This window comes from Tamandua tetradactyla, chromosome 20 (assembly GCF_023851605.1).
Source record: "Tamandua tetradactyla isolate mTamTet1 chromosome 20, mTamTet1.pri, whole genome shotgun sequence".
NCBI classification, from domain to species: Eukaryota; Metazoa; Chordata; class Mammalia; order Pilosa; family Myrmecophagidae; genus Tamandua; species Tamandua tetradactyla.
In genome coordinates this window covers 13,797,744-13,814,431 of record NC_135346.1, presented here as the reverse complement: position 1 = coordinate 13,814,431, position 16,688 = coordinate 13,797,744, and the positions used below count along the sequence as shown (strand labels likewise).

The window sequence follows — 16,688 nt, the reverse complement described above, 5'->3', positions numbered from 1 at the left end:
GCGCACGGTGGCCGATGAGGTGGGCGCAGGCCAGGGCTGCCGGGGCGCGGCTTCCCTCGGGTTCCCGGGGAGCTGCAAGCGTGGGAGCAGCGGCTACCGCCGCCGAGGCGGAGGCTCCAAGCCTTGCGCTCAGCCTGGGAGGCCAGGCGACCCCGGTGACTGGAGGGGGTCCGCTGTCCCAGAATGGGAACTTTATTCAATAGGATTTGGAGACTATTCAGTCACCAGGCACACAAAGGTATCATCGTAGGACTGGATAATGCAGGGAAAACTACCATCCTTTACCAATTTTCTATGCGTGATGTTTTATATACACCTCCACAATAGGAAATAATGTAGAAGGGATAGCCGTCAACAACACACGTTTCCTAACGTGGAATATTGGTGGCCAGGAATCTCTTCATTCTTCCTGGAACACTTATGCTAACAGTGAGTTTGTGATGGGCAGTATAAGGGATTTCTCTAACTGGAGAACTATGTAAAAAGTGCATAAGGACCTAAGAAAAGCTGGATTGCTGATTTTTGCTAATAAACACGATTTTAAAGAGTGTATGACTGTAGCAGAAGTTTCCCAGTTTTTGAAGCTAACTTTTATTAAAGAGCATCAGTGGCATATCCAGGCATGCTGTGCTCTTACAGGTGAGGGGTCATGCCAAGGACTTGTATAGAACGTAATGACTAAGTAATGACGTAATCTAAGTCATGACTTCAGATTATCTTTACTGATCTCATCTCAAAGACTTTGTATAAAGTGCTGGACTTTATCCAAAAGCTGCAAAAATAATAAATTAAGACCACTTATTTGAAAACAAAGATGAAGTCTCACTTTCAAATTTGCTTTCTCCTTAGATCCTTCCAAAGCAAGGTCTTAGATCTGTGACTGACATTTTTCTCACATTGAACGCTCTCAGGACATTGTAGCCTGTTGTAAGTATCAAGGGAGAGGAAGACATTAACTATTAGAGCTTTATTATCAGCATACCCCCTCCCCCACTGCTGAATGTTATTCTCCTTTTGTCCTACTAAGTCAAAATACAAATCAGCACAGATATTCAGTTTCAATGTTAAACTATAATGCTATTTATGAAAAGCATTTTGCATAAAGTTACTTATGTATTATGTATATACCTCAAGTTTTGGTTAATGGCTTTATTACATTCTAAAGAAAAGTATATCCTTAGTTGTAACCATATGAGATGAGTACAAAGTGCCATTTTGTACTTTTCCCTTTAGGCTCTCTGTACCATACTGACCAACCCCAAAATCACTGAGAAGGAAGGAAGTGGGAGGAAGGGGAAAAGGAAGGAAAGAAGGAAGGAAGGGAAGGAGAGAGGAAGGCAGGGAGGGAGGAAGGAAAGAAGGAATCAAAAGGCTTGACATTGTGCTAACTTTTTTTTTTATCAAATCACACAGAAACATATGCAACGGAATGCAACATATATCAAATTCTCGGGTTAAACATTACTGATGGGCAGAATTACACAGCAAATCCTTAGATTATACCCTGTATAGGTCCATATGCCATCTATATTACTGAATAAATCATCGATACACTAATCAGTCATTAATTATGATTAAAATTATCAAGTAATTTTTTTCAATATTTATTGAAAACCTTTGTGTGAAACATGTCTATCCAGAGATATAACTTTTTTTTACAGTATTAAATTATATGTCAAGCATTTAAAGTGAATTTGAGATGAAAAGTAAAGCTCATCTTTTAAGCAACATTTTCTAATTTTAGAAATTAGTTTTGACATTTTTATTGCTATTAGTTGTCTTGTATCTTCTTCCACCACGAGTACTCTGACAATTAGAAGATACAAACGTGTTCTGAATGTTTTTAAGAATTTGGTATAAAAATGTATTACTGTGATGTATCATTTTTATTCAAAAGAAATTTGACCCATCATACTTTTTGTTTGCTTAGGGTATTTTTTTTCCAATATCTGAAAGTTGAAGGTAATTTGGTCATAATGGTAAACAAACATCATAAACATGTCTTTTTGTTTGCACTATCTTTTATGCCCTGAAAATCTGAAGGCTAATTCAAACTGTCATGTTTTAGAATATTGGGGAAAATAAAAAACAAAACAAACTACTTTTATTACCAGCCTTTTGGACTTCCTGAGGATTTTAGTGAGAATTGAGAGTTCATACTATAAGCATTGGCGAAATTTGGAAGTTTATTTCAATAAAATATAACATAACATCTAAAACAAACACATCCTCCTACTCAATGAATCAAATGCGGGGGCAGACAAAATTCTAGCAAACATGAAGAAATAAAGGACTTAAATTCTGCCAGATAAATTAAACATTAGAATGGGAATTCACTACGGAAGGAATTTTTATAAAACAGTTTATAAATGTTTGAGATGCTTAGAAATAAAGGGATTTCACTCATTAAAAACAATACGTTATTGAGCAAATGATGGCAGAAATAATTTAAAGGCCGATGGATATAAAAAAATCAACATACGTACACAATTTTTAAGTAGGTTGAATTTAAGTGTTTGGAAATGGATAAAGGTGATAGTAGCCTGTTGTTATGAGTATAATTAACAGTACTAAATTGTGTGTGATTGTGGTTGAAAGGGGAAGTTTAAAGTCAGGTATCTCACCAGGAGAGCTAGAGGTTAAAACATGAGACTGTTTAACACAGTGAATCTTGTGGTAGATGATGAGTGTGACTCACAATGCAAATATTAAAAAATTCTTTCATGGAACTAGATCAAATGTATGACACTATTACAAGGGGTTAATAATAGACTGGGTATGTGGGGGGAAATGCATCTATTTCAAACTATGTACTACAGCTAACAGTAATATCTTAATATTCTTTCATCAACAGTAACAAAGGTCCCACACCAATAATGGGGGAGAGGGGAATGCAATATTTTGGGTTTTTTATTTTTTTTTGAGTAATAAAAATGTAAAATTGATTGTGGTGATGAATGCACAAGTATGTGATGATACAGTGAACCACTGATTGTATATTTGGATAGACTGTATGGTATGTGAACATATATCAATAAAATTACATTAAAATCATATTATAAATTAAAAACACAGTTTTGCAAATACAAAATTAAATAGATGAGATTAAACTCTAATCTGACATAGTTAGAAAAGTAATTAGTTAACATATACTCCTGGAGGTAAAAAAAAAAAAGTAAGGGGCACGCACAGAAGAGAAGCAAATATTTCAAAAGAAAATAACCAAAATTTTTCTAGAATTGAGGTTAGACAAAGGTCTTCAGATTATTTTAAAATATGTTCTCAATAACAAGCAGGATAAACAACAAAACCCAGAGTAGTAAAACTATTAAACATTAAAGAAAAAAGAAAAATCTTAACAGCTACCACAAATTATCATCAGATGAACAATTAGAGTGACAGTAGTCATCTTAATGGAGTAGTATCTTTAAAATAGAATTCTGGAAGGAAAAAAAAAACCCTTCGACCTAGAATTTTAAACCCAGCTATCCTTGAGGAGTGAGTGTTAGTAATTCAGTTTATGATCTTTTAGACTCCCATTTAGGAGATTCAAAGTGCCTTTACCAATTCTTTTTCATTCACTTAACTTGGAGGTACAGTACAGCACTATTCAGTGATTAGCAAGTGGTTTATATCACTTTAAATAACGAGGCGCTGTATGTAAGCTCTTTCAATTAACTTTATTCAATACTGAATAGCCAAATCGATAAGTTAGCACAGATTACATCATTATTTGCATGGATTACAAATGACTTTTTTTACAGGAATAAAACAGTGAGAATTACAAACAGTAAAAAGGAAGACAAATCTTGTTTCAGAGAAGCAAGATTTAACACAGCACATTGAAGATCAATACATATTTAAATTTCAGAACAAGAATTTAATGTTACAATATTATACACTACTTTACAAAATTAAATTTTCTATATAAGGATTATATTTGTAATAGTTAACAAAATCTTGAAATCACATTTGGTGGTCCCCTAGATAACAGCTGTTATGCATCTTTGATTAGAAGAAATAAATTTTATATTCTAATTATTGTAAAACAATCTATTAGACTCAATACATTAAATTAAAAAGTGAAAATATATGCAAACTAAAATAAATGGTACTGCTTGAGTGAATATTAGTATGTCAGACTTACAGAAATGTTATTTAAAAAATCCTAGAAATTAGAAAAATAGAGTACTTTTTATGGTAGAACTGCCATGCTCAGATTTAAATACCAAGATTGCCCTTGTCTGTTACTTTAGTAGTTGTAGATCTGTAGAAAATTCAAAGATCTTTCATGATAGTTTACAACTACAATAAAAAAAATATGGCATAGTGTAAATATTAGTTGTTTAACATCAAAAGAGTAATACAAGATGAGACAGCAGGTAGTGCCCCACAGCAAAAAAAATCAAACTAAAAAACACATTCAATACTGCAAAAATAACTGCTTAATATCAATATCCCCAAAAGGTTCATTCATTCCCTCATTATGAAGAAAACAAATACTGCAAATCCCAACTGAAGTTATATTTTATATGGCCTAGCTGTTATAACATTATTTTGGATTGCACATGTTATACAATGTTTTTGAATTTTTTAAAATAATTTTTAAAAGGAAAATTTTGAAATATGCTAACAAAGCATTAATAACAAGAGTCATACCCACTCAGGGATGTATAGTGAGGCACAAGGAAGATTATAGTCCCTAGAAGCACAAACTTTTCCATTGGGAAGATTCTTTACTATTATAAAGAACTTACAAATATCAACATTTAAAATTCACATTAAGAGAATTTTGGTTATTTTAAGAAACATCAGTGCATAATAGTGACTCAGTTTCTTTAAAAGAGGGGGAAAATATAAGTTTATTTTAATTTGTTATAATTTAAAAATTGCTTCCTAATAAATGAAGCAGCTTTCATTAAATTTCCAGTTCAATGTACCACTTGCACACTGAAAACAAACCTTAACACTGTTTAAGGGAGATGATATTTTTATAAAACACAAACAACTCTTCTGATCCAGCTGACAAGCAGTAGTTGTATATCTAGAGGGACCTGCTTCTTCCCTGTTCCACAACAACTCACTTAAAGTCAGCCCATGTTGGTGTAAACCTGAAAGTTACTATTTCATTGGTGATCATTTAAGACCAAGATTGTAAACACATTTTCTAACCCATTAAAAAAAAATGTTTTCATCAAGTATCATACATGAACATCTTTTACTTTAAGAGGTTCATATGAGACAAGCTGAATCTGAAAAATGAGTCAAACTCATTTTAAGATATTATATCACAGCATTTAAAATATACAGATGAATATTACCTATTTAAAACAAAATTTGCTTAACTGTTTTGACTATAATATTTTTCTGGCTGAATCAAAACAGCAGCCTCTTAAGCATGTTCAGTAATCAAGTTTCTTTTATAACTTCATTATATTCAATTTGTACTATCTTAAAATCCACCAAATCAAACAGCAGCATTCATGCTTTAGAAAGTTTTTATACTGAAGAATACATATTTCTTATAGGTGGCTTTCAATTTAGTTATTAAACACCTAGAAAAATGTTACAGATACATTTGAGTCAAATTTAAGAAATGTTTCATTTGTTTCACTCATCCTCATTTTACCAAAATAACACTTTTAGTTTATGTAGAGCAGAAATGTACCAAACAAAGCTCATTTAAAGGACCAAGATAATCAGTTTCCCTTCTTCCTATCATCACTGCCCAGTCCCAATGTATTAATGAAAACAGCCCAGATTCTTTTTACTACATAATAAAACAGTATGTCCAAGCCTTCTGCAACCAAATAAAAAACCACTTAATTATAGTTCTCACTACAATCCAAAGTGACTTTGTTCTTCAAGTACAGAGAATACTGACAGATTTTAAAGCTTGAATGTTACTTCATATCCTTCACAAACTAGATTAGGATTAGTTTATTCTGGCTTTAGTTAACATGATCCTTTACCTCCTTTAAAAAAGAAAAAAATGAGGCATGGGGGACAGATTCTAGTTTTTGTACATTCTATTCACTGAAGAATTTTTTTTTATTTTAAAAAGATCAATAGATTTATAACTTCCCTGCAACACTTACAGTTGTGAGGTTTTAAATGTAGCAGCCAAAAATTCAGAAAAATAAAAAATGAGAAATATACACTTTGAACACAGGTCTTTATTTTACAAAATGTACCTTGCCTCTGAAATATTGTCTCATCTATTTTAATCTATAACAACTCAAACGTAATTGGCAGCAAAGGAAAAAAATTATCCAATCTATATGTTGATATATTTTGATTTGAAAAATACAGTATTTCAGAGTTACATGTTTGATTCTCTGCTGTGGTCCTTTTATTTGCTATAGTTTTTGAAATCACAGTGAAAACATCTTAATCATCACATCAGTCCACAAACCTAATGGAAAAGGAAGGTATCACATGTTGTCAGGAATTCTGCATTATCGTGATTTTCCTTAAAAATAAAGTCAAATTTCTTCATTTCTTCATTTATTTACTTGCTGCTGTATATGTAAGAGGAATTCATAATATGATAACGCAGATTCTGTTCTGTCTTCTACCATGTTTTGAAGAAAGTTTGCTTTTATTGGACTCTCATCCCTTGGGAATAAAAGGCAAAAATATTTATATATTTTAGATAAAAACAGTAAAATAAACAGATCTTTCACAGGCTTTTGATATATTGTGATAACCATCATAACATTTACTATCCAAATACAGTTGATTCTTGTTATTATTAGTAGTCATATTCTATTATGATTAAATTTCCAAAACACAATGAATGAACCCTTGTCCCTTGGGCAAATACAGGGTGAGGTTCCTACAAGTCTCGGTTTACAAAATTTCCTCAACTGATCAATAAATAACTTTATGTGTGTGGCTGTTTAAAAGCATATCTTTTCTTTCCTCCTTAAATTTGCTTTCAGTGGGGAGTGCAAGTGTAGTTCTGTGGTAGAATTCTCGTCTGCCACGCAAAAGACCTGGGTTCGATTCCTGGCCTGTGCACTCCCCCCCCACAAAAAAAATCAACAAATGTTACCATGCTGCAGTAACAGGACAGTCACATGAAAGAAGAATGAAATGTGACCCCCACCCTACAGCATACAAAAAAAAAAAAAAATTTGCATTCAGTATTCCCTGTGAAGGTCTTTGTTACACCAGAGTTTTAGAACCGCCTACATATATACTCCATCTAGAAATAATATCATTACTGTCAAAACACCTTAGAGCAACATTTACATGAAGCCTCTGAACATAAAGCAAGTTTAATCATAAATCACACTTGGGGGCAGATAACTGGAGTTCATTAAATAAGGTGCTGGTTCATTAACATTGAACTTATGACCAACAGCACTAGAACGCCTGCCTGAATTAAGCTTACCTAACACACATATTTTCTCTATAAGGTACATCACAGTCTACTTACTTAGGAACACTAGACAGCACTTCAGCATTATGCTTAGACAGCATTCCAAACAATGCAATCACCAAATAAAAGCACAAAAATGCAAAAATGTGGCACTAAATATCCTGTGAAAAGGGTATTTGTTTATAGTATGAGAGCTGAAACAAGAAGGCCTTGTTCGACCTCAGCTGGAATACGCATATCAGGTGACTCAACTTTTCACCTCTAGTCCATGAATGACTACAAAAGCACCACAAATATTGATTTGGGCGTTACAAATACATTTTAATGAGTAGATAAATTAGAAAATACAGAATTCATGAACATGAGGGTTGACCATAGCTACTTCTAGATAATGAAAACTTCATAATGTGTACGGGAAAAGGTTTATAGTGGAATTCAGAGAAATAGGTCAAGTTTTTACTCAAATTCATTAAAAGTTTAGGAAGTCCAATGCATGGTTATAAAGCATAATACAGTAATATTCATTGAGATTTTCTTTTTTTCCATATTTTTCTAAAGAGTTTGCTCAAGCAAGAGGTGACATATATCTGTCATTCAAAATGGATCCTTGTAGAGCAAGATAAATTGCTTCACAAGTAGTAAATAAAAATTTCAACTTTACCTTATTACATAAAGTATTGGAAAAAATGGTCTCTGTTCTCTAAGCCAAGAGATGAAGGCTATTGTTCTGGCAGATTCTGCTGTATCAAGTTCTGGAAGGTCTGTCTGTTGAACAAAAACCAGCAGTATCCAACTTTAATTATATATCTAATGTATTATCTACAGCGCTCCTCAAAATTTAACATGTATATGAAACAACTGGAGATGTAGTTGAAATATAGATCCTTATTTAAGAGGTTTGGGGAAGGGTGCATTTCTAACAAGTTTCCAGGTGATGCCAATACTATTGGTCGGTAATCACAATTTTTTAGTAAAGATCTAAAATATATTATTGGCAAACTTCTTAAAGGGTCAGATAATAAATATTTTAGGCTTGCTGGTCATTTGATCTCTGCTGCAACTACTCAACTCTTACAAAGTTACACTAAGATAGCCATAGACAATATATAAGTGAATGGGTATGGCTATGTTCCAATAAAAATTTATTTACCAAAAAAGTGGCAGGGTCTGTGGACATAGTTTGCAGACTCCTAATCTCTAGAAGAATCCTAGCTCTTCTCTTCATTTCATTACATATCTAGAATTAACTGACTTATTCAAGTGGTTATTACAAATCTATTTCTCCTATCCTTACCACTAAAATTAGCTAGGCATCCAGTTCAGTAGTTATTATCAAGACCTGAAAGCTAGCGCATAGTCCAGCTATAATCCTGATGTGTCTTTTAAATACATGAATTTCCTAATGATGTCTCTGAATGAAAATAAACCCAAATATATGGAAAAGTGATGACATGAAATATATATTTCAGAGTCGGTTACAAACTGGTAGAAGGGACTGGAAAACATAACACTGTAAAATAAGACCATCTGTTGTATGAATTGTAACCTTACAATTCCAAATTATCCAAATGCTATTCAGTTTAACAAGTACTTAGTCATGGATCATTTCAATCGTTCCTGCATAAGCAAGAGCATTCTTATTTTACAAATGAGGCTATTAGTAACATGTTCAAAGGTCACCTAGCTAGTAAGAGAGTCCAGTATTATTGTCTTCAATAATCAATATTAATTCAACTTTTAAGCAGCAGTTACAAGGACCCTGCCAAAAAAATACATTCACTTGCCAAATTAAAAAAAACAACTCATACAAAAAGAAAAACATCATAACATTGATGCCTTTTGTAAGCAACTACTTTTTTTTGCCATTAAATTTATTTCTTTCTCCCTAAAATAATATGCATGTCAATCATGCAAAGCTACCTAAAAAGTACCTTTAAAATATAAATGAGTACTTTCAGCTAGAAGAGAAGCATAACCTATGGGAACATTTTCCTTTTCAGAAACACTCTGGGGTTTGCATTCTTACTTCATAATGGGATAAAAAGAGTCATTACCACTTTTGAAAATGACATTTATAACTATTATAATCACTACAGTATGATAGTCTTACCATAGTCTGTGGAATTGATGCATAGTTTTGAACTCCTAGAACGTGGTTAAGAAAATTCTGTCCACAATTTTTTCCAACCCAAAGCATCATTACCTGGAGGAATAGGAAATTTCTTTTTTAGCTGTAGCATAGTCTGTTCACTCACATTTACCAGTGAGTTTTTTTTTAAATATCAAAAGGCTCACAATATCAATGTGAGCCACTGATTGTACACCATATATAGAATGTGTGAAGATTTGTCAATAAAAATATTAAAAAAAAAATCAAAACGATGAGTAAGTTTAGTGAGATTGCACAGTCTTCAACTAAACTAATAATAATCAACTATCTGTGATGATGAGACATTTTATGCTTTATATGAAGACAGAAGCTGTATATGAAGAAAGAGGGAGAAGGTGGTTAAGATAAAAATACAAAGGTTAAAGAATATAAAATCTGATCAGGGCAGAATTCTCGCCTGCCATCCCAGAGACCAGTTTAATTCTCGGTGCCTGCTTCCCACCCCCCACCACCAAAAAAGAAATCTGACCAGGAAGAGAGATATTAAGGGGGAATTAAACCAAATATTGAAAAGATACAATAATATGCAGAGAGAAAGATCAGGATTAGTCAGACCACTCACAGAGCCTGCATCCATGAGGAAAGCTCCATCCCTGCTCAGCTTCTCCACTGAAAGCTGAAGAATAGGGGGCTGAGGTATGGTTCTATCATTGATATTGAGTGCTCCCTGAGGAATTAAATAAAAGATTAAAGTTTTTAGATACATACTTATGTAGTCATAATAAAACAAAAGAAAATGAATGAATCTTACCTCTAAGAGAATGGGGCTTATTTAGATAAATTTCAACTATTAATATTTAAATAGAGAGAAGGTGAAAAAATATTTATCACTTATCTAACCAAAGCTACTGCGAATTTTAATAAAGCCAAATTAACTTCTGATCTTAACTATTGTTTTAACAATTCATGTAATAAATGCAATGTAGTATCCTGGAACAGGTAAATGACAGTGAAATCCAAATAAAGTCTGGAATTTAGTTTAAAAATAATTTATCTACTGTGAGCCATTAACTGTATACTTTGGATGGACTGTATGGCGTGTGAATACATCTCAATACAATTGCAACCCAAAAAATGTATCAACGTTGGCTTCTTGAATTTTATAAATGTACCATGGTTATATAAGATTTTAATAACAGGGGAACTGTGTGAGGGATATGTGAGAATTTTCTGTACCATATTTCATCTTTTCTTTAAATCTAAAAGTAATCCAAATTTAAAAAAGTATTCAAAACAGAGAAAAAGATAATGAGAGACTATCTTTTTTGAAATCCAATAAAAAAACTCCAAATTGGCTCTGACAGGACTTGACTGCTTGGCTTGGGTCATGTGCACATCCTGAGGGAAGGGGGAAAGAAAACTTAATGCAAACTAGACTTTTTTTATTATTATCATTAGTTTATTATAAAAGAGACATAGAAATTATCTACATGATGGAAGATTTTAGAACCTCAGTAGAATGGGCAGCTTCACATCACCATTTCAATAGTGATCCATTTCACTCTACATACTCCCCAAGAATGTCCACATCTCTAAATAAGAAATAATCCTTGTCATCTAGAACTACTTTGGTGCTTCCATATTCTTGGAGAACTTTATCTCTAACTTTCACACTAAATTGTTGAATATCTCCACCCTTTCCTTTAAATCATGTGGATCCCAGTCCAACAGCTAGTACTGTTACTTGCAATACTTTTCCTTGAGATTTTTCTGAAAGCATAATGCTTCCTTTGGTTGCAGTTTTGGTTGCACTCCTTTTAAGCAATACTCAGTCAAAGAGGGAAAGAAACTTTCTAAATGCCTGTCCTGCCATGGGTCCAGTTGCCATAACTCATACTCCTCTCTTGTGCTATCTACACCACAAGGAGGCAAACTAGATTTTAATAGTTCTCTCCAATTTAACAGTTATTTATTGGAGCCCAGAAGTGAAAGTTTCTCATTTATAATGAATTTTAACAGTTATCTAAAAAAACACACACAAAAAAACAATCTTTAAAATATTCATAATTATGCATTTTTGACCCCAAGCAAACTTGGGTACTTAATTAAACCTTATCCAAGGAAGGAAGCATATATGTTGAAACTAATATTTTCATTAAAAACATTTCATGCCAGAGGACCCGGGTTCAATTCCCGGTGCCTGCCCATGTAAAAAAATAAAAATAAAAAACAAAACAAAACAAAAAAACATTTCAAAGCTTAGGGATATTCATGTTATGTGAATATGTATGGTTAAAACTGGAAACAATATATTATGTCCAGCAACAGTGGAATGTTTAATTATTTTATGAAATCATTAAATGTAAGTTTAAGTGAATGTTTATATATATGTAAATATGCTTAAATATGATGATGATTATGACAGTGATGATGATCATGATGGTGCTGCTGCTGAAAATAGCTACCTACTGCTTTATAGTGTGCTTATTATAGCCAGCCATTTTTCTAAAGTGCTTTACATAGTTTAATTCATTTAATATTCAAAACTACAAAAACACCCACTTTGCCTGTGCCCGCCCCTAGCCAGTGGGTTCTCCACGCACCCAGCATCCAGCCAGACTCGCAGAGCACAGACAGAGGAGACATGGACAAAGTGATGGTGGTCAGGCTCTAACTAGGGCTGCTGCTTCTGGCGCTGCTCTTACCCACACAGATTTATTCAAATCAAACAACTGCCACAGCACTTTCAAGTAACTGCTCCCGGAGTACCTTGGCTGACCCAAGTCCAGCTAATGCCACCACCCAGGGAAGTGGCAGTGTCCTGTACTTTACAGTCAGCCTCCTCGTGGTCTCACTCTCCCTTTTATATCTCTACTGTTAAGAAACTTAGATCAAGAAACATCTACGCTTCTCCCAATTCATCTTTTGAACCCAATTCAAATGGTACCTAAAGTCCAGTGCAGCTAGGACACACGTCTTCATTGAATCTACTGGTTCCACACCTTATTGATGGGAAAATATTGAGAATCCTGAATTTGACTGGTTTGAAGAACATGTGAAGGATCTGACTAGATAATGAATGCCAATATTAAGTCTGCTGGAATTTCATGGAGAAGATGAAAAGAGACAACCTCTAAAATGAAGACATTATTTCCTTAAATGTGACCTAAGAAATATTACTTAAACAAAACAAAACAAAACAAAACAAAACAAACAAAACTCTACCTTGAAAAACAAACAGATTTTCTCTTATCCAGAGAGAAACAATGGGGTGTAGAATGAGGGTTCAGTTTGCATTTGGTATATTAAATATATATGGCCATGAAATGATTAGGTTATGAAAAAGCTCCATGATTCTATTTATGTGTACATTAGAAGGACCCTCCAGGTGTTATAGTACATTCTCCATGTATTATTTCACCAATACTAATTTAATGCTGATAAACTCTTAGATGAAAGTTTTACATTGTTAAGCTACCATTGTTCTTTTGGAAACTCAACTCATTTCTGAGGCTTGGGATTTGACACTGTATTTGACTTTTTAAGCAGTAATTGAATTGGTCTACCCCGCGACATAAGCATAATGAATAAATCTTACTTACTTATTTATAAAATCAAATGGTAGGCATTTCCCATCACATTCCCATCCAACAACAGCACCAGATTCATTTAGCTAAACTCCAAAGAGCAGAAAAGCACTGACCTCAACCAATTTCAAAATGCTGCTTTTTGTTCCTGCATATGTTGAATATGTTTTACAATTTAATAAATGATCTGTTTTGAAAGTAAAATTGACAGGTCTTGAAATTTAAAAGGCAAATGTGAAAGAGCTGAAATTAATGTAAATCCAGTATTTGGGAAGTGAAGACTGGAACCTATCCTGCATTGAATTCACAAAATCTTTTATTCTCTTTCTCTAATATATTTTTTTAACTATAAATCAAAATAGCCACATTTGGAACAATTTCTGTATCAGTTAATATTTTTAAATACTTAGAACATGGTCCTAAGCCTAAAGTTGGCTTGATTCTGCAAAGTAAATCTTTTACAACTGCCTCAATGCACAGAAACCTTTTTGAAAATAAATAACCCTATGAAGTTTTTTATTCGCATGGTCACACATTGATGCTTACATGTTCCAATATCTAATATGGCAGCAGAAGTCTTGATAGCCAATCATTTTTTTCTATAGAAACCCTCAGGGGAACAAGAAGATCCAACAGATCTCAAGCTACTGTGTATGTGAATGAACACTCCCTTTACTTCATATTTGAATGTTATACATCTTGCTTTGGATTGTATATTGTCTTTATGCTTTGATTCATAGTTCCTTCTACTGGTATGGAATTGATTTGCATTGAACACTAACTGTAAATAAAGAATGGCTGAAAGAGAAAAAAAACCAAACTACTAAAACAGAAAGATTCACACAGCATGACCACAACTAAGTAAACAAACAGCAGACCTATGAATGGAAAATAAAGGCCGGAAGAAATGATACCTGTAAACGATGTTTACTGTTCTGTCCTTTCAGCATCCCCCCTTTGTACTCCCCATTGTTCGAGAGAACTGTTCTTCCCACTTTAGTGATGAGACTTTAACTCTATCAGGGGCTATTAATCATACTAACTTAAGATCTTTTGGTTTTGGGGTAGGTGGGGGACAGAAGACCCAAGAACAGTCAATCAGAAATTTTCCCTAGTGGTTTTCTAATGAGAACTAAGAAAAGACAGCCTTATGTTTCTGAGGTGAAGAAGAAAAGCTATGGGTGGCTATGTTTTCTTGTCTTGTAGAGAGGGCTGATCTGAAAGAATGAAGCCTCATGCAAAGGGATGAAAAGATTATGAGGGATTTGGATGAAATGATTATGAGTGATTTTTTTCTTCTTTCTGGTGTTTTCCATATTATAGACATACAATATATTAACACGTATTTTGATGTTAATGTGCTATTTTTTTATATCAAAAAGGGAGTCCCAGTTCACTAGACTTGCCAAAAAAGTCTACTGCTATTCTTTTTGAAACACAAACATGGTAATGTTTCAATAGCGTTCTGCTTTAAAAGTTATCCCAAATTTCATACACAGTTTCTGCTTTAAATATACAAGATACCTTACTCAGACTATCAAAGGAATAAAATAGAAAACTTTAAAAAACAAACCAAAGTGGTGCAAAGGTAGCTCAGTGGTAGAATTCTCACCTGCCAGGTGAGAGACCTGGGTTCAATTCCCGGTTCATGAACTTCCCAAAAAACAAACACGCAAAATAAACAAAAACAAACAAACAAAAATTCAATAAATGGTACAGCAATAATGGGATACTCACATGGAAAAATAATGAAATGTGACCCCATCATTCAGCATACCAAAAAACCCCAAAACAACCTTTTCTCATTTCCGCACTGGATTAAATATGATTAGCTTACAAATCTTCAAGTAAAAGCCACTAAAAAAGCAACTAATCTTACCTCATCTGAGAGATTGTCAACTCTATACAAACTGGGATGAGTCGTGAGCATAAAGTAAACCAGAGGCTGATTTTTAACTTGACACATAGCAAAAATTCGTTCATCAAGGCGTGTATTTGTCCCAGTCTGGAATGATTTCTGTAAAAAAAAAACAACCCCCACCCCGCAAAAATAGGTATTAAGAAAAAAATACATATAGAACTTTGCTAATGCCAGTTGTCAAAAGAATACTTTCAGAGAATATTAGCCGGTTTACTTTATTAATTATTCTTTAAAAAGTATAATTTAAGAAGTCATATACATCTATTAAATTGTGACTATACCCTTACTGAGAAATTAATTACCTGACCATGGCAAAATTATTCAATCTCTTTGGCATCTGTTTCCTAATAAGTAAAATAGATTGCAATATTCTGTCTATAATATAGGGTAGTGATGTAACAATCTGTGCTGGTTTGAAACTGTTATGTACCCCAGAAAAGCCATGCTCTTTTAATCCTAATCGAATCTGGGGGCATGGGCAAAACAACTCTATTGTTTGGATGGGGCCTTCTAATTAGGTTGTTTCTATGGAGATGTGACCTACCCAATTGTGAGTGGGACCTTTTGATTAGATGGAGATGTGACCCTGCCCATTCCAGGTATATCATAATCCTTTTACTGGAGACCTGTATGAAGAGAATAAAATATATTCTATAAAAAATATATAGAGTTCAGAGCTGACAGAGAAGGCAGAGAGATGAAGCCAGGACACAGCACACAAGGAGCTGAGAGAGCCGTTTGACCCCAGAAGCCAGGAGAGAAGGACAGTAGCCATCACCATGTGCATTCCCACTGGACAGAGAAACCCCAGACACGACAGGTCTTTCTTGAGTAAAGTTATCCTATTGTTTATGCCTTAATTTGGACATATTCATGGCCTTAGAAGTGTAAACTTGTAACTTAATAAATCCTCTTTGTAAAAGTCAATCCATTTCTGGTATTTTGCATTCTGGCATCAGTAATAAACTGAAACATAATCTAAGCAACTTTGTGAGAAGGATGAAGTTATACTGCAGATGACAAAATAAAGGCACACTCTTTCTCTCAGCCAACACGACAAGCAGAGTCACTGCCCTCCCCCTCTCTACATGGGACATGACTCCCAGGGGTGTGGACCTTCCTGGCAATGTGGGACAGAAACCCTAGAATGAGCTAGGACTCAGCAGCAAGGGATTGAGAAAACCTTCTCAACATAAAGGGAGAAGAGCAAAATGAGACAAAATAAAATATCAATGGCTGAAAGATTCCAAAAAGAGGTGAGAGGTTATCTTGGAGTTTATTCTTATGCATTATACAGATATCACCTATTTAGTTAAGGTGTAATGGAGGGGATGGAGGGAACTGCCTGAAAATGTAGAGCTGTGTTCCAGTAGCCACGTTTCTCGAAGATCACTGTATAATGATATAGCTTTCGCAATGTGACTGTGTGATTGTGAAAGTCTTGTGTCTTATGTTCCTTTTATCTACCTTATCAACAGACGAGTAAAATATATGGATTAAAAATAAATAAATAATAGGGGGAACAAATGTTAAAATAACTTTAGCAGATTGAAATGCTAGTGATCCATGAAAGGGAGGGGTAAGGGGTATGGTATGTATGAATTTTTTTCTATTTTCTTTTTATATCTCTTTCTGAATTGATACAAATGTTCTAAGAAGTGATCATGATGATGAATATACAAC

General features: G+C 33.9%; 1 protein-coding gene and 1 pseudogene across 4 annotated transcripts in view; both read right to left on the bottom strand.

Annotated features, from left to right (window-relative positions):
* Window positions 1-3,648: 3,648 nt before the first annotated feature.
* SEC24A (SEC24 homolog A, COPII component) overlaps window positions 3,649-16,688 on the bottom strand; it is a 114,024-nt gene continuing 100,984 nt past the window's right edge. For all 4 annotated transcript variants that reach the window (XM_077138486.1, XM_077138485.1, XM_077138488.1 and 1 more), the window contains 5 exons: window positions 14,964-15,101; window positions 10,120-10,224; window positions 9,498-9,590; window positions 8,049-8,152; window positions 3,649-6,618 (listed from right to left, as the gene is read on the bottom strand). In XM_077138486.1, the coding sequence (XP_076994601.1) occupies window positions 6,504-6,618; window positions 8,049-8,152; window positions 9,498-9,590; window positions 10,120-10,224; window positions 14,964-15,101 (555 nt within the window). In that variant the 3' untranslated portion in view covers window positions 3,649-6,503. The remainder of the gene's footprint in view (window positions 6,619-8,048; window positions 8,153-9,497; window positions 9,591-10,119; window positions 10,225-14,963; window positions 15,102-16,688) is intronic.
* LOC143664966 (10 kDa heat shock protein, mitochondrial pseudogene) lies at window positions 10,270-12,405 on the bottom strand (annotated as a pseudogene).